Source organism: Heloderma suspectum, chromosome 5 (genome assembly GCF_057233095.1).
Source record: "Heloderma suspectum isolate Gila_16-S chromosome 5, 16-S_ref, whole genome shotgun sequence".
In the NCBI taxonomy this organism is placed as follows: domain Eukaryota; kingdom Metazoa; phylum Chordata; class Lepidosauria; order Squamata; family Helodermatidae; genus Heloderma; species Heloderma suspectum.
The window spans coordinates 76,126,696-76,145,231 of NC_139462.1; the positions used below are offsets into that span (position 1 = coordinate 76,126,696).

Below are 18,536 nucleotides of genomic sequence, written 5' to 3' on the forward strand. Positions count from 1 at the left end.
TGACAGCCGGCCTCCACTCCAGGCAGCTGGGAGGAAACAACCTCCTCCTGATCCAATGCGTGGTCCCTGACTAATCAAAACAACAAAACCTCGGGAGTATACAACTCAGTCTTGGCGTCTCCATTTCCCTAGTTTCTCAATGCCCTCAAACACCCTGAACAACTTCAGTGTCTTATCCCACGGCTCCCACCATGTAAAGGATGGCTGGTTTCACCCCAACAACCCTGCAAGGTAGGACAGGCCTAAGTTGGCCACAGTTTTCCCCAAAGTCACCCAGTAGCTCCCACCCACGCCAGTAGGCACTGATTTACCACTGAAGTTATTCAGGTAGACCACACCAACTGAAGGTTGGATAAAAGTTTATTTAAAAGGGAAGGGCAAAGAGGAAGGAATAGGTGAGAGGTGTAGGTTGTACAGGAAATTACAAGCAAAGTCAAACAAGTACACAACTCTAAGCAAAACCAGAACCGCCAAACCTCAAGGCGCACACTCCCAAGAGTAAAACAATAAAGCTAACTAGTCTATCCTATACATACCAAAGTATGGGCCTCCCAGGATAGCCATCGACCAGCAGCACACCCTAGTACCATCAGGGCCAGAAGGGACACCCGCCCCTTCCTTCGTTCTCTTTTTATTTTCTAGCCCTAGCAACTCCAGGCAGATTTGGAGCACCCAATCCAAACCCAGTCCCAGGTCACCCCACCCTCCCAAGGAGGTTGCATCTTCCCACCAAGCACGGTTGTTGTCACTTTCCCAATTAGGCAGAGCAACCCATGGCCTTGAGCTGCCAGGCTGAAAAACGGCCAAAACCCATCAACCTCCAGGTGGCTGCTGTATACGTGACTGCCCCAATGGCCCTCAAAATCCCTACTGTATTAACCCATTCTTGACACTCCTCCTCTTCCACATTGCAATCTCCTTGTTCACCTGCCTCTCACTCTGACCCAGACAATGGTGGTAGTGAGAAGGAGGAGTAGATGGATCCTTGGTCTGATCCAGCATGTTCTTAGGAGCAGTAGATGCCACTGCCTACTCACTGGCTCTCTGTCAAGCAAGCAAGTGGTACCAACGATGAAAAAGAGGCTGAGGAGCAAGAGCAGCTGGTGACAATGGTGGTGAGAAGGTGGACTCACGGAGGGATGGGACCCATTGAGGGTGTCTTGCCCAAGGGCCCTCAAAAACCTGGGTCTGGCAGTGATTGTACCCAAGATACTTCATTTTAGTGGAAAGGGCTCAATATGTTTAAAAAGTGGAATAAAACATGGTGTTTATCAGTGGCAGTTCTGCCTTATGAGTGTAGTACTCTACAACCACACACACTGATTCAATGGTCTTCTTTAAATGTAAAACATGGACTATTTGTGATTGCCATGTACTCATGGCACAGCCTAGCAACATTCTGTCTTGCATACACGAGGTTGTATGTGCAAAGCTGGCTCCTTTTGTCTTTGATTTTAATTCCTGCAACCTGTACTGAAGTGACAAACTCTGCTTCAATTTCTCTAAGTTTAAAACCATCTGCACAGGCGTGGTTCTCTGCATGCAGGAGGCTCACTGGCTGATGGGCTTGTGGGATTAGGTATCTGTCCCAAGACTTTGCACTTTAAGGCCTTGCACTGAGTTGAGTGACCAACCTGCTCACATTTAATAGTTAGCCCTCCTGTCTATATACAAAAGTGTGGGAAGTACTGGGCAGCACCTGAGAGGGAAGATTTAAACCCTTTACAAATGAATGATGCATTATAATATATCTCTTTGTCTTATTAGTGCATCAGATTATACATAGCACGCAGATATGCAAGAGACTGCCAGCTTCCTCATGAAGCTGCTTGCTTGTTATGGTGACCCTCAGAGGCCTTTCCCTGGGTGCCCTCCACATAGGTTAGAGAGGTAGCAACTGTGGGGAAAGCCTTTTTGTTCACCCAGGCTTTTAAAGTTTAGTAAATTTTAATGACTGTTTTAGGTTTAACATACTCTTTTAAAAAACTTGGTGTAAGCCACCTTGAAAACATTCATTATAAAGGGGGTGAGGGGTGTGTGTGTGTGTGTGTGTGTGTGAGAGAGAGAGAGAGAGAGAGAGAGAGAGAGAGAGTTAATGAGCCTGTGAACTACTGAAGTGTCCGCATCAGTGAGTTAATGAGCCTGTGAACTACTGAAGTGTCCGCATCTAGGATAGGCAGAGGAAATGCCCCCTAGGAAAAACTACTGAAGAGAGCACAGAAGAGCCAAAGTGAATTGAGGGGGCTGGACTTGATCTCACATGTTAGATTTCTTGCTGCCATTCTAAACATATTTTATATCATATCTGAAGTAAATCTGCATTTGCAGCAAGACTACTGTGTAGTGCAATATGGCCTAGCTGCTACTATGCCATAAACGTCAATATCCCTCCCTACCTGAAGTAAGTCCTCTTGGTTTTGATGGAATTAATATTCAAGTAGGTATGCTTTAGGATTTTAGTCTCATTTTAATTTTCAGTTTATGATTTTAGTTGCACTTTGCACATAGACAATTATCTTTCCTTCAAGTAACACAAAGGAATCCAGCAATTTGGGGCAGGGGGCTGTAGGAAGAGAAGCTACCTGTCTGGATGAGGACTGTCCCTCCCCCACTCCTTTCTCTGAGACTGCTTATGGCTGCTGTGTTTCTCTGTTCTTCTGCTTCTTGTCTAAACACATGACATGGAGATTTTCTGCTAAATCTTGTATTCATTCTGATAGTTGTTTCTGTGAAGCTTGCACAAAGAAGTTCACCTATTGGTTTGTTGTTTTTCTCCATTCCTATTTAGAGGAAATATGTACACTGGTAATTGCAGAGACGTTTCCTGAGGATGCAGGAACCTTTACATGTACAGCAAGAAATGAATACGGCTCAGTCACCAGCAGTGCAATACTGACCGTGCTTTCAGGTATTCAACGCTGTTGATGTTGTGCTTAATGTGCATCTGAAACTTGGTGATATTTTCTGGCCGCTCTTGGACACAGCTGTGGCAAAACAGTGAAACAGCCTGTCTCCTGTTCCGGGTGCATCTCCTGTTTAGTCTCTGGTCTTCTCACATCCTCTAGTGCTGACTAATTGCTCTGCATCTGGGTAGGAAGAATGTTGACATGGCAAAGAGGCTTCTACGTAATCCTCAAAGACATTACGACATAAGAAAAGAAACCATATGGATCTCTCCAACCCTCCAGAAATGTGGCTGCTAATTGTGAAGGTTAAGTACGGTCAAGCATCTGTAACTGAAACACTGTGGCTCCCTCAGGGCGATGTGAGCCGCAGTTTGTTTCAATCAGATAACTAATTGTAAGGATGTATGAATTAAATAAGAAAATGTGCTCACATAGTAAAAACGCATTTTGTTAGAACGAAATACCTCAGTTGTAGACCAGCATATCTTGGCATTATGTACTCACAAACACAGAGGAAGAGGGTTTAATATCTAAGAATTGTCTCTGGATCTGCCTTTTTAAATCTGCCTTATGTTATGGATTCTGATGTATTTGTTTTAAATGATACACAGTACTCGGCAGCCCTTGGGTACTTTTAGAAATATTAAATGATGATGAATATTAGCCAAGAGATCTATCCACTAGATAGCAAACCCAGCCAACTTCTAATTAAATGTGTGTAGTGTGAACTCTTGGCATATTAATACATAAGGTTAATTAATAATAATTATTGATGATTTTGTTAAACTTAAATTTCATCTTCCTAAACTACACCTGGAGAGAGAATGCTTCATGGGTTGGGCAGATTTTAACACCACGTTTCTGAGGCTAGGTGGCAGTAGACAAGCAAAAATGCAATCCTCTTGTCAGTATAAAATATAAACCAGAAATGCCTTGGAATAAGTTGGTGGTTCTCACGCACAGTGATGAAGAATATCTGTGGTGAGTGTTAACAAACCTCTGATGCATCCAATACTCACTTAGCCAGTGCTGAGCATTCATAAATCTTAGTTGGCAACTAGTCCAACCTACATCATGGACAACAGCAGTGAATAAATATTCATTAAGATGGTTACATCAGCTCAAATGTTCATGAGAAACTTGAGAAAGGCAGTCTTTCTGGCTTAGCTGTTAAGTGTAACTAAAATAGTTACCTCACCTTCAATGAACTAATACTTTATTTGTGAGGATAATTCAAACTATCTGTTAGTTACTGTCTCCACATATAATGTTATCTCTCCCCCCCCCCTCCTCTATTTTAGCCAGTTCTGAAAGCTCCAGCCAGGATGTGTCAATGAGAGAACAGAATGATAATGACTTCCACTACTTCCCACCTCCACCTCCAAATCTTGAGATTAATTCTGCTGAACTTTCTCCAAAGCACTCTGAGAGCCACCAGATGAACAATGCTAGGCCGAATGTAGCAGCTCTTCAATTACAGCTTAACTCTGCAGAGAAGAAAAGCAATGGCGTCCATCCCAGTCATGGAGTAAATGGGGTGATTAATGGCAGCACCAAAACCAGTCAGTCTCCTCCTCATCCTGGTGACTTGCTTTCACCCACAAAAACACCACCGCCTGTGCTTGCTAAGCCAAAGCTGTGAGTAGTTCTTTGTCATTATTTATTCTCATTTATGAACTGCTAGCTGATTAAAGATATGCATGGGATCCTAGAACAATTGGCTAACAGACAAAAATATGAGTATCATTGAGAATGGCTTTACACATGGCATTTTCCTCTATATGGGTGTATGCAAGTATAGTGGCTGGGGTGTAGGATTGAGTTCGGGAAAACTATGTTAGATCCTGATTTAGCCATGAAGCTCACTGACTTTGAGCCAATCACTATCTCTCAACCTAATCCTTCCCATGAAGTTTAAGGGTGGGGTGATGTATGCCAACTTGAGTTTCTTGGAAGAAAGGTGTAGAATAAATGTAATAAACAATGTGTCTGTTTTACCACATACTTACATTGGAAGCCTGATGCTCTACTAACTGGTGCGTGTGTGTGTGTGTGTGTGTGTGAGAGAGAGAGAGAGAGAGAGAGAGAGAGAGAGAACACACACTCACACACACACACACACTCAGCCTATGTGCAGTCTTCTGCATACAGTTTTTTTAAATATGCATATATACCTGGGCAAACATGTACTAAGCAAACTTAAAAATTCATGAGTACTTTTCTTCAGTTCCTTTTTCTTCCCTTGCTATGTACTATGTTTGCTAATCTATGTACCTAATTGCCATAGCAGGTATTTGTGATTTTGATTAGCTATAAGTAAATGGATGAGTTCTGAGAAGCCTTACTTGAAATAGTAATGATGAGAGAGACAAAAAGAGCATGACAGGGGCAGAAAGCAGGAGAATAGAAATGGGATAGTCTTAAGTACTGGCCTTATTAACAGCTTATGTTCAGTCTTTACTTCTGGGTAAAAAGTATACTTGATGTACATTTTAAAATCCTGGTTTTTTTCTTCATGTCTGAAAATCAGACACAATAACTTTTGTGATTATTTGTGAGGTTTAGACATAGTTCTTGTGAAATGACATCACCACTTCTTTGTGAGCTGGATTTTCAGCATAAAACTCAGGTATATGCTGGAAAGCATTACTGTGTTCACACTTAGCTACAAATTATTGTGGATTTCTTGTCTTGTATTGAGGTTCAAAAGAGGACATGTTTTAGGGCAAACATGCCGACTAAATACTCAAGTAATAGGATTACTAATACAAAATCCAGGAATCTGAGAAAAGCCGGAGGAAGGAAGCAAGCATAGGAATAGACGCTGTTGTAGGCTCGGTGCTGTAGAGGTGCCATAGTTATAGGAAGGTTTGAGGCAATGACCACACCAAGGGTTTGCCCAAAGTGAATGGTTTGCTCAAAGCAATCAGCCAGAATTCCAGAGAATCATGGCATATTGTTCACAAGCAAGCGTGCTGATGTATGCTAGCCAGTTGTTCCCCCTTGGCTCCTCCTGCTACTGGGAACAGCTTCAGTAACCAGAAACTCACCAGAAGGGAAAAGCTTAATGTCCAAATTGAGACTCCTGGATTGTCACTCCCCTACTAAGCCAGGTTTTGAAGTTGAATTCTGATTCCTTACTTGTTTGGGAGTGACAAGCCAGCGACTGCTTTCAGAAGTAACACTACGATGTTTCTTGGTGGTGAGTTTCTGGTTGCTGAAGCCATTCCTCCTGGTGGGAAGGGCCAAATGGGACAATTGGGGAGTGCTCGTGAATAAGCCAGGATTTCCTGGAATTCTGGATTTTTTATTTTGTGCAAAAGTGGCTAGTGATGTGGCAAGTTGAATTATTGACAGGCCATATTTAAGTGGTGGCAAGTGGGGAAACTTTGGGTCCATGAGTCATGGGCTAGGAGTTTCTATTTCCTTGTGAAACTGTTGTGGAGAGAATAAAACGCTGTTCAGGATGCTTTCTTTTGTGTTTAACTCTTAACAAGCATAGTTATGCATCTTAAGTAAATTACAAAAACTCAAAACATGAGACATTTTGCATCATTCTTACTTCTAAGTAAATGTGTTTTAGGCTCACAGTGTTGGTTTTGTAATAGTTAAGACAGCATCTTCATGTGACTATGCTATATGTCTGTTTTTCTGTCGACAAGCATATGGTTCATGGTGTCAGGAGTGGCCTAGCTGCCTCTTGCAGTCTCCACCAATAGCCAACTCAGGACACAGACGACAAGAACTTCTTTCTGAGACTTTATTCCTTTATTACTTTATGACTCTTTCAGTGATACTAATCACTAGCGCCAAAGCAAGGAACAGCACTGGGGAAAGATAGCAGAGTAGCCTAAGCTCCAGGTAAGGCAGTTGGTCCCCATTTGAAGGAGAACCATGGGAAGACCCTGAACTTATGGGCTAGGGAGAGATCCTCCCTCTTTCCCTTGGGTCCTCGGGATGCGACCGTTGTTTTAGTGCCAAACGAATGGAGTGCCTCCTTTCTGCGCCCTCCATCTGTCGTCGCTCCCTGCGTCGGCGTTGAGCATCCAGCAAGCCCCCCTCCAGCACTCTCTCGCTGCCAGGGTCACTATCTCTCCCAGGAATGCTGGCAGGAGGAATCTTTGCCAGCTGCTGTGCCTGTGAGAGATGAGCGCTCCTCTCCCACGGATTGCTGTTCCTCCTCAGAATCAGAACTGCTCTGGGGCTCTATAGGCTCAGTTTCCACCCTGACACATGGTGCTCTTCACATTTTGGTCAACTTATAACAGATGTATGGAATGGGTGTCATTTGGACCACATCGTTACTATTTATCCTATATATACTTATACACACATGCAAGTAAAAGAGTCTTGCTCACCATGGTGACTTGTACCTGGATCACACATGCATGTGCATTCCTTGATTATTCTACACTAGTTTACTGTAGACGTGATGCCTACAGTAATGTGTGAATGGATGTGACTGAAAAAGCATGGCATTTCATGTGATGGGTAACCAGAATTCTATCTGTGATCTTCCATTCACACATGCAAGTTTTCATTAGAGGTTGCAGCTACTAAGTGACCAAATTAGCCCTTTCTTACAAGTACTGTGTTGAGACTTATGGTGTAAGCCATTTTCTGCTTTGTTAATGGGTACAACCTATAATTACGTAATTCGATATGAATCTCTCTGTGTGACATGTAGCTTGCATTTTAAAAATCAAATAAGTGTCAAATCTACTGTGGTCTCACAAATGAGTCAATAATTCTTACAATAATTCTTACATTGAGCACAGCTCAGCTTTTCTGTATTATTGTTGGTGGCTATAATGTTAACTGCTCTTACTTGTAAATAGATCCAACTAGAATCAATGCGGCTTCCAAATAAACATGGCTATGAGAATAAGGATTTATTATTAGAGCTGAATGTGCTGCCTGTAGAATGCCAAGTGTATTAACGTAGAATGTATTAATGCAAAATGTGCATTTGAAGAATGGGATTAAGAGGGAATAAATAGCTTTGCTTGGTAAAAAGGATTCATCATGTAACATCTTATAAAAATGCAAAGTATGGAACTGAAGTGATCACACTATGGCAGCATTCACACATAAACTAAATTGTAATGTAATGTTTTATGTAACAATATGAAAGAACTGCTGGATGTGGCCTGTATGGGGTGTGCTTCATGGGAGGAGCCAGGAAGTAGTTGAGGGCAACACCCACTGCCTCTGGCCTGAGGAGAGAGAGGCCACTGCCTGAGAGAGCTCTCTAGAGGGGTCTTTGTTTAAATAAAACTTGGAGGTTTGTTTATAAATCAGTCTGTTTGGTTCTGTGAGGTGCAATCCTCCAACATTTTATGCCTGACCAGAAAGGAGCTTATGCTCCTCTCTCCTCTGGTGTGGCCAGGAGGAGGAGTAAGCCAGAGTCCAGTTTCGCTTTAGCCAATTCTTGGTTTGTTGTTATGTACAAACAAGAAATTATAGCTTTAAACAACCTCTAATTTGTTAAACAAGCCATCAAAACATCCTAGGGGTGGTCATAAGCTTGTTTAGCAGTGGACTAGTTCAGCTTTCCCCAACCTGGTGCCCTCCAGATGTGTTGGACTACAGCTCCCATCATCCCTAGCAGTATGGCTGCTGGTGCTGGCTGGGGATGGAGTCCAACACACCTGGAGGGCACTAGGCTGGAGAAAGCTGGGCTAGAGTTTCTCTTAAGCCACAATTCTTGGTTCACAAGTAATAAGCCACTAATCTAATTTGGCACTAATCTGCCAAAGTGAAACTGAATTCTGGGGTGTTCCTCCTCTGGGTCATTTGGGAGGAGGAGAGAAGGGGGGAATTCATAAACTCAGGGATTCATACAGGCTCCTTCCTGTTCTTGCACATAGGCCACCTAGCACTAACCTATGCTTTAGCATTGCATGTGAACACACTCCCTGCCCTTATTTTTCTTAATACTAAAAAACACTGTTATGTGTAATTAATTCTTGCCATTGATATATCCAAATCTTTGATATACTGAGTTTGTGCTTTGAACAGGAATTACTTCACAAGAAACCAGCTTCTAGATTATGTGCATCACCCCTGGCCATTAGATACAATAGTTCTGACATAACTTGACCTTCCTGTGCTTCCTGTCTTGATAACTTAGTTGGCACCTTTTAATCTCTGCTTGACTGCACAATCTATAAAAAAAGGCAGTGCCAGATATGCTACGAATATTGGATGTTCTGTAAAATCATTTCACTTTAAAGTGTGTGTGTGTGTGTGTGTGTGTGTGTGTGTGTTATCCATAAATCTATTAAGGTTTGGTATATACAAGACAAGGGCCAGATGGAAAGTAATTTACCCGTGTAAGCTTTCCATGCATCATTGGTCACATTTAAATGCACTTACCATGTGCACTGGTCCATTTGTGTGTAATGTAAGCATGCCAGCAGTGTATCCATCCAAGTTATCACTTGCTGGAGTGATATTTTAACATATGAATGGACCAGTGCATGTGATAAGTGCATTGAAATATGACAGGGTGCACATGGAAAGCTTCCCTGTGCTACACATCTTGTACAAATCAAGCCTAGGTCTATATTAATTTAGAAATAATTTCATATCTACCCTTTAAGGCACATCAATACCGGTGTGTTTACGGTGTTCAAAGGTGCACTTCGCACATCTTGTTCCTATAATTACATGGCACTTGACTCGTATATTTCTCATCATCTCTTCCTTCTGGGCATATGTTGTGCTCAGAGTTTATTTATTTAGACCACCTTTCACCATAAAAGATGTCAAGACAGTTTTCAAGATAAAACCAGTACAGTAAAACTACTGTATTACAACAAATATCCAGAGTTCAATGAAGCCAGTTCTAAAACTCGGTGTCCAGGAATGTATACATAAAAAGATCCTTTTTTAAAATTTTACTAAACAGTGGAACACCTGCACCATAGGTCCCCATCAGAGGAGATTATTCCATGCTATGGGGACCACCATGAAGAAGTCCCTCCTTCAAGTCTCTGAAAGATACATCTCTACTAAACGTGGGACAACTAGGCTACATGTACCTTCTTTTCTTAGGTTTTATTTTCTGCACTTTCTGATTTTGCATAACCGACCCCGACCCCGCCACCCACCATGTCATAAGCATAGGAAGCTCTAATGTAAATGGTGCCCTGTGTGTGTTTAGTTAATACAGCACAAATAAGATGTTCATCCAGAGATGGGTATGTAGAACAAGATTGAGAACTTCAGGTGTGTGTGTGGGGGGGCGGGTTAACTCAAAGCTGCTTCCACCAATCAAACTGCTTTTTTGCACAGAAACAGACCTGTAGTATTAAGGGTGTGTTGGTAAATAAAACATAATCATTTTATCATGAGCTTAATGGTTTTTCATCTACCTTTTTCTTCTTTTGGAATTGCTGAGAAGGAAGAGACACATTTAAGAAAGTTAATTATCCCTGGTGGGTTTTTGTAATGTCAATTGGCCCCAGTACAACTAAACTCACAGCCCAAGGTGTGCACATTTGACATGTCGACACCCTTGTGAATACTCGAAGCTTCCTGCAAAAGAGCTGACAGCTACTTTTTAAAAGTGTAACTCCCTCTTTATCCTATTTGTGTTGGAATGTTCTTTGAATTAATCATGAATAATGTCCAAAACGTTTCTCTGCTTAGTCGAGTCAAAGTCACCTTTCTGCCTGAAAGGAAGACAGCTGTCAATGTACTTGAGGACCAGGTCTTCGGAAATGCTGAGTGCCCTGATCTGAAATTAATGAAGCTAGAAGTCACTGGATTCTTAATCCCCTTATGTTGTTCAGTCTGTTCCCTGTTCACATGTTTGTGTCTGTAATTCTTCTCTAGTCAAAGACGTGATTTATTTCTATTCATACATAATTTGGTTGATCTCTTAGACACATTATTCATTTGGGTACAGATACATAATAGGCTGAACCCCAAGATACTACATATTAATGTTGACTTTCTAATCTTGTTTGCTTCCAAAATTAATGGTAAAATGGGGAGCTGTATTTTTAAAGGCAAGTTGGAGGAGTAATTTTAACTCCAATTCTCTGTTTCACCAAACTGGTCGTGTTTGTTTGCAATGTAATGTGAATGAGCAGACTTGTGAGAATCGCATTCTACAAACAGGTGTGAATGGAGCAGTGTGTAGCATGGGGATAGTGCATTCCCATTAGCCCAAAGACTAACTATCTTAATCTCAGACAGTGAGATTGGGTTTTTGCAGACAGTGGCTTCGTATGCTGCTGACTTGGTGCTGCAGTGTACCACCAAGAGCACAGGAGACCTCCTGGGAAAAGATGGGTATTCTTTTTCCCCAGGGCTATCCCACAGCGATCAGGGGGAAGTGACACAGTAAGGATGAGTCCTGTGCCTGTTCTTCTCAGCCATTTGGTCCAGCATGGACCAGGAGGGCCAGCTGGAACATGCTGGGAAAGAAATCTGGTCTACTTGAACTGTAAAGTTGCACTAGTTTTAAATAAGGACATGACGGCACATTAACTCAGCAAACGCATACTCCCCAAGTGGTAATGTAACTGGTGAGGGGGCATTTACAGGGGAGAGTTGGTGGGCAGAGGAGAAGGTTATGCAATTTTTCCCTGCCTCCTGATTTTCCTGTGTACCCTCCCAGGTCCATATTCTTCCCTGTCAGGCTTATTTCCAGTTTTGGAGGTAGTTGGGGGAGAAACTGGCTTAGGGGAGGAGTTTCAGGCAAGACTCAGCAGCAGTGATGGCCAAAGCCACTCACCAGCCCCAGGTTCAATTCATAATTAGGCTTGGCAAACCTTGTGACTCTTTTAAACAAATAATAGTAATTGGGAAATATCTCATAATTACAAGTCAGATCAGATCTTGTCACACCCCCACAACTTCATTGGGAGTGCAACATGATCCAGGCCTTCCCCAACCCATCTGTGAGCTTCTAAACCTCCTCTTCCCCCTCCCCACATACCTAGCTAATAGCCCTGGGGGAACACATTTCCAAGGATGACAGCAGGTAGAGCCCTTCCTTCCACCACTGAAGCAGAAGTCATGTAAAGGGGTGGGGGAGTGGGGAAGGGGGGGAGAAGAAAAGGGAGGGAAAGGAGTTCCTGTAATTTACTTAATTAAATTAATTTATTTGAGGCATTTATATACCCTTCATAATATTTATCCCGATGCAAATTAAAAGATCCAAGCTGGAGCAGAATTTGGAAGTTATAATGCTCACACTGAATCTAAATTAAGCATATTCTGAGCCAAGGAAGCACAAACATTACATATCATCAGGTGGAAGAAAAGCTACGTATCCCTTCCCCTGCCTCAGCATTTTGAGGGAACCTAATGTTTGCCCTGTAATATGTACTTCTGTCTTCTCTTTTTTGCTAAGAATTGATGAACTGCAGTAAAATAGTCTTATATCGCTATATCTGTCTATCTAGGGTGTGCATGTTTGTGTGTGTGTGCGCGCACACACACACACACTGTTGTGATTTTATGTGTAATCTTGGAGCCCTTGAGGAAACTATCCATTTTATTCATAAGAAAAAAGGTTAAGGGTGCTGTCAAGAGCGCCCTAGCTGCCTCTTGCAGTCCCCACCAATAGCCAACTCAGGACACAGATGACGAGGAATTCTTTCTGAGACTTTATTCCTTTATTACATTATGACTCTTTCAGATACTAATCACTAGCGCCAAAGCAAGGAACAGCACTGGGGAAAGATAGCAGAGTAGCCTAAGCTCCAGGTAAGGCAGTTGGTCCCCGTTTGAAGGAGAACCACGGGAAGACCCTGAACTTATGGGCTAGGGAGAGATCCTCCCTCTTTCCCTTGGGTCCTCGGGACACGACCGTTGTTTGAGTGCCAAACGAGCGCTACGCCTCCTTTCTGCGCCCTCCATCTGTCGTCGCTCCCTGCATCTGCGCTGAGCATCCAGCAAGCCCCCCTCCAGCACTCTCTCACTGCCAGGGTCACTATCTATCCCAGGAATGCTGGCAGAAGGAATCTCTGCCAGCTGCTGTGCTTGTGAGAGATGAGCGAGGTCCTCTCCCGCAGATTGCTGTTCCTCCTCAGAATCAGAACTGCTCTGGGGCTCTATTGACTCAGTTTCCACCCTGACAGGTGCATGTTTAGACAAAAAAAAGTGCTAAAATTCCCAGCATGCCCCAGCCAGCATGGCTGGCTGTGGAATGCTGGAAATCCTAGGACTTTTTCTGTCTAAACATGCATAGGAGTGCACCCTAAATGCTATTGCTGCTAATCCCCCTGCCCCGCATTGTCTGCGCTCATCATCTGGCTGCATTGCTTAGTCTGTTGTTCAAGTAGCGTATGGCTCCTCCTAGATCCAGAGTCACTTCCATGGTGTGGTTGTTTCTCTTTTCAAGGTAATCTAATAAACAGTGTTGCTTTAACATCATGATTTCTTTTTAATTGTGTCAGCTTAATAGCTTGTGTTGGTTAGGAGGATTTACAAATAGGCTGGTTGGGTGAGCTGCCACTCCTGCAGGCAGCCAGAAATTACAGCATGTAAGGACCTCACATCTGGAACACTATGTGCTGTATCTTTTTAGTTTGACTAAAAAGTTTAGTCAAAGTTTAGTCAGTATCTTTTTAGTTTGACTAAAAAGTTTAACTTTTTAGTCCACAAGTTGTTTGGAGTCTAATCATTTTCAGGGAAACATTCAAATATATAAGAAAATGTTGTTGAATGTGCTCCAGAGGGGAAATTGCACACTGTACGAAGGAGGAAAAGAATTTTAAAACCTAAGAAGATACTTAAAATGGGTGAGACTTTGCTGTGGGGAAGCAGGTAGTTTTTCAATTTATTGGTTATTTGAATATTAAGGCAGATAGTAAAGATGAGCCCCTTTCTCAAAACTTAAGAAAATATTTAAAACCTGCTGTAACCAGTGTCTGTCTGTCTGTATCTATCTCTCACCAGTGGTGACATAGACTAGGGTTGGCCAGAAGGTAGATCTCTGGGTGATTTGCAGCAGATCAGCAAGAGTTTCTGGCTCCCAGCTTCTTAACAACAACAAAATGACTTTCCCTGCCTACATTAACTGCTGAAATGAAGAAAGCTTGAGGTAGCCAGGAAAGCCTTTTTGCGTGAAAGGACTGTGAACTGAATGTGCAAAGAGGTACTCTGTTCTTTTATTCTAAGCATATGGCTTTTGCAACTGACTGTGGTTGGTGGACCTTGCAGTTCTAGTAAAAACAAACAAACAAAAAACAGGTTAATCCAACAAGCCTGAAGTCTGCCCATCCCTGAAACAGACTAGGACTGGGTTTGGATTATCAATGGAGGAAACAATGCAGTATGGGTTGTTTCCCCTGCAGCTGGCATTTCCCTAATTATCTGCACCATGGGTTGCCGTGTTGTCCGAACCCAGCACACAGTGCAGCAGGGCTGGCTTCTTACCTACCCTACAACGCATGGCTTGCACTAGGGGTTGTGGGGTAGGTGAGAAGCTATCCCTGCCATGCTGTGTGCCAGGTTGGATAACATGGCAACCCGCGAAGCTGTGTGGGTAATTAGGGAAATGCCAGTCACATGACCAGCATGAGAGGGGGCAGGGGGAACAACCCATAGTGCATTGTTTCTCCCACTGATCGTCTAAACACAGCCAATATCTAGTAAGAGCCCACAATTAGCTGTATGTTCATCTGTTGACTACTGGGAACTAATTTTGGCCTCTTTCTGGTACTTCGAGGTTTGAATGTTATAATACCTCTACAACTTCTACAGTTCAATCAGAGATCATGTCAAGAGAGAAAAATGAACCTGTACAGTGGACAACGATGGATATTCAATATCATTTTCAAGTCTCTGAAGAATTATCATCTGTGCACAGCCTTGGGATTATGTTTTTGAGCAAAGAGAGTGCTTGGTAGCTAAAGGATTCAGCAGCAGAAAGGTCACTGACAGTGTTTTAAATTCTAAAATTATTATTCTAAAGGTCTGATGTCACTGTAACAGTGAATTGTTGTTTACCTGCAGCATCAAAAAGATCAGAGATGCCATAATCTCAGCATTGCTGCAAGTACCAGGTAAATACACTTAATTTCTGATGGTACTTACCTCCATATCACTGATTCAGAGCCCATACAAATGTTCAAAGTATGCAGAGTATCTTGGTCATCTATAACAATCTGCCAAATGGTAAGGAAAATTTAGGCATACCTCAAGTAGAGATGTGTGGTGCAATTAGTATTTAGCTTGCATATTCCAAAGTAAAGACAAGAGATGAAATCAAAATGATCCAAGGATTACAACTAAGATGCTAGTACCATTTGCAGCCTACATGGTCCAATATTTAAAACAATATTTTAGATTAATCTGTGTCTGGCATAAGAAAGAGAACTGAACTGAAATATACTGGTGCCATGTAACTCTGTATTTCCGATTTGGCAATGAATGCTGTCTTTGTACTGACCTTTTAATAGGTGGAGAGAACTAACTGAATTTCCTGCTTACATAGAAGCTAATCTGCAATCTGACAGGAAAAATAAAATGTCCTCATACCTTGGCCATAAAAGTTACATTTGCTGTATGTTCAGCATATGATTTTATAGTTGCACTGTTGTATAGGAGAAGATAATTTAGAATTCAGCCATGGTTAAAGGTAGAAAACTGTTTTCCTACATAAGAATATTACTGTTATACAAAAGTATCTATACATGGCTTGGTCCTGTAATAAATTATGAAAGATGAAATTTTAAAAGCAATTATGAAATTGAAAAACAATACAATTTCTAGTCAGGATGGCTTACCAAGGAATATTATAAAAACTTTGTTGATGTTGTATTGGATCCAGTTATCATACAGTGAGTTAGACTATATGCAAGAATCTACAAATCCGCTTGTCAGGGTTCAGTTGTCTGGAGTGCAGGACACCCAGCACCATACAGACCCCTACCTTGGAGGTCTCATTTCCACTGCATATTTTGAGCAAGTAAGAAATAGCAGTACAAGAAAGACTCCTGTTGTTTTGTACCTTCTCCATACATGACACCACAGATGGGCAACTTGTGGTCCTCCAGATGTTTTGGCCTACAACTGTCATCAGTGCTAGCCAGCATAGCTAATGTTGAGGGATCATAGGAGTTGTAGGCCAAAACTTCTGGAGGGCCACAAGTTGCCCATGCCTGCACTGCACAGATGGCCGTGCCTCTCCTTCAGGCCCTCTATGCATTCCAGAGAACTTGAAGGACGTGAAAGGATTGGTGGTGACTATAAATATAGCTAGTGAGCCAAGCTATGGACACCTGGACATAAATGTTGGGATTCTCCCATCCTCATGGGAAGGGGAAGAAGCAAATATCATTTTTTGCTAAAAACTGAAAATATATATCAGGGTCCCTATGTATCTTTGGTCTTGCATATTTTAAAGACTGCCTCTTTATGTTCATAATGATAATTTAAACATGTGGAAGTAGTTTGAATTCAATATTGGTTTGTTTGTTTATGTTGTTCCCTGCTGCCACCCTGTCAGAATAGAATCCATTTGTCTTTCTTGTTTGGATTGCCTTTTACTGTTTTGGGTTAAACAGGTAAGAGAGCTAATTTTAAAAACTATTTGTTGTTTGATAGGCCAATCCTAACAATGTTTTCTCAGAAAGTACTCCCTCCCCAGTTCACATATTACATCAAAGGTGGGCAATGTATGGCATTCCATATATTGTTCGACTGCAGCTTCCATCATCATGCTTCACCATTGGCTATGCTGGCTAGAGCTGATAGTAGTGGCAGTTCAGCAACATCTGGAGGGCCATATGTTCCCCACTCCTCCATTACATGCATGAAGGCCTCTCATGAGATGGTCAAGGAACAGGGCTGCACCATAGGCTCACCCCAGCATCTGCACACTGAGGACAGATGTCTGATGAAGGGCCCCAATGTGTAAGCATCTGTTCATGCATAGGGGCTTCCCACAGGGGCTTCACATAATCAGGGAACCTGATTGTATGGAGCCCCTAGGTATGAGCCACTAGTCACACCTAGGGACTCTTTGTGAAACATCCATGCTCAACACATGAACATTTGTGGCTAGCCCAACCACACACTTCCAGGTCATCATGTGGCCGCATTCCCTTCACACATGTAATGTAACATATAAGGAGGGTTTGTTGTTGTTGTGTTATGTTCCTCTTATTTCAGTGCCATCTGCTTCCAATGTGCATAGAATCGAAGGCTTGTTAGCCTTTTACCTGTTACCAAGGTGCATGGAAGGAGCTGGCTAAAAATTTAAATAAAGTTATATGCATTCCTGCATTTTTGGTGATTTACCTTTTAGTAAAAAGAAGTCAAGGACAAAGGTGTGGTTTTAAGAGATCTCTTTAAGAATGCAATGACAGAAAATTCCACAGATTTGATGTCACTCAGTATAGCAGTCTGCTAGAAGAAACCATTACCTGCTAAATACCCTTTTCCCTTAAAGACATTGCACCTCCTCTCTCTGGATTTTTTGTTTGTTTCATGGAGTAATGACCTTGTACAGTATCAAAGTTACCAAATCAACACATGTTTAAAGGAAATAAAACTAGCCAAACTGCCTTTAGAGCCAAAAGGTGAAACTGGGCTGTTTGGTGTTGCCAATTTAGTATGAAATGTGCTGATTCTTAATTGGGAAAGAAAATAATTTTTTAAAATGAAATAATTATTTAAACAGGACAACGAGGAACATTGACTAATACTTCCTGTGGAGAACAAAGCGATTCTCTTTGGAAATGAGCAGAACATTTTGTTTGAGTTCCGAAAAACTGAAAGCTATGTAGGTAGGTAGGTAGGTAGGTAGGTAGATAGATAGATAGATAGATAATATTAAACGTGCAGAACCATTCAACAGGGGAAAACACAGTTGAGATTTGTGACCCTTGCAGTGAGGAGAATTGGTTAATTGTAAACATTTCTCTACCAAATAAAAAAGGGAGATGCAGTTTGATAGCAAGAAACATCAAAGATGATGTTATCCTATACCTCAAAAACATAACTACACTGGGAAGAACAAGAAAATGCTGGAAATGATACAAATGGAAATGACTGGCAGTATATGTGCATTCACCAGCTCATTTTTATTTGCTCCTTAAGGCTGCAACCCTCTACACTTTTATTTAGGAGTAGATTGCATTGAACAATGTGAAATTTCCATGCAAGCAGCTATACATACGATTGAACTATGCCACACTTTAGCAGATGGTAGTTATTCCAGGTTATTTAATCCCAAATAAAAAGCTATGGTATTCTCTCTCTAATGTGTGTAAACACTCCCTGGAGAAATGATAAATTAACTATCTTCTCTGCATTTTCAGATTGAAAAAAAAAAATGAAACGAACACCCATGACAAATATGTATGTATGTATTTTATTGCATTATTACTGAAAGGGAAAAGAGCTTTCCCTCTGATCCTTCTACTTGCTACCATTATTCTTTGTCCCTTTTCAGGAGAAAGTCCACATCTTCTTCCCTGCATTTTATAAATTCTTACTTGAATGCAGATGTGACTTTTATGGTTACCAGGGTATTCAGAGCTCCTCTGGCAGAAAATGTAAAGCACTCCCTCGTTTTGTAGCTGCCTCTTTTTTAATGGTCATCTTTAAATCACTCATCATAATTGGTGTGTCTTTTTTAATAAATTGATTTTGGCTATA

General features: G+C 41.8%; 1 protein-coding gene across 1 annotated transcript in view; it reads left to right on the forward strand.

Annotated features, from left to right (window-relative positions):
• The window catches only part of PALLD (palladin, cytoskeletal associated protein), a 358,283-nt gene that overhangs the window by 169,727 nt on the left and 170,020 nt on the right, over positions 1-18,536 (forward strand). The window contains exons 9-10 of the mRNA XM_084856416.1: positions 2,789-2,908; positions 4,208-4,544. Of these exons, the coding sequence (XP_084712542.1) occupies positions 2,789-2,908; positions 4,208-4,544 (457 nt within the window). The remainder of the gene's footprint in view (positions 1-2,788; positions 2,909-4,207; positions 4,545-18,536) is intronic.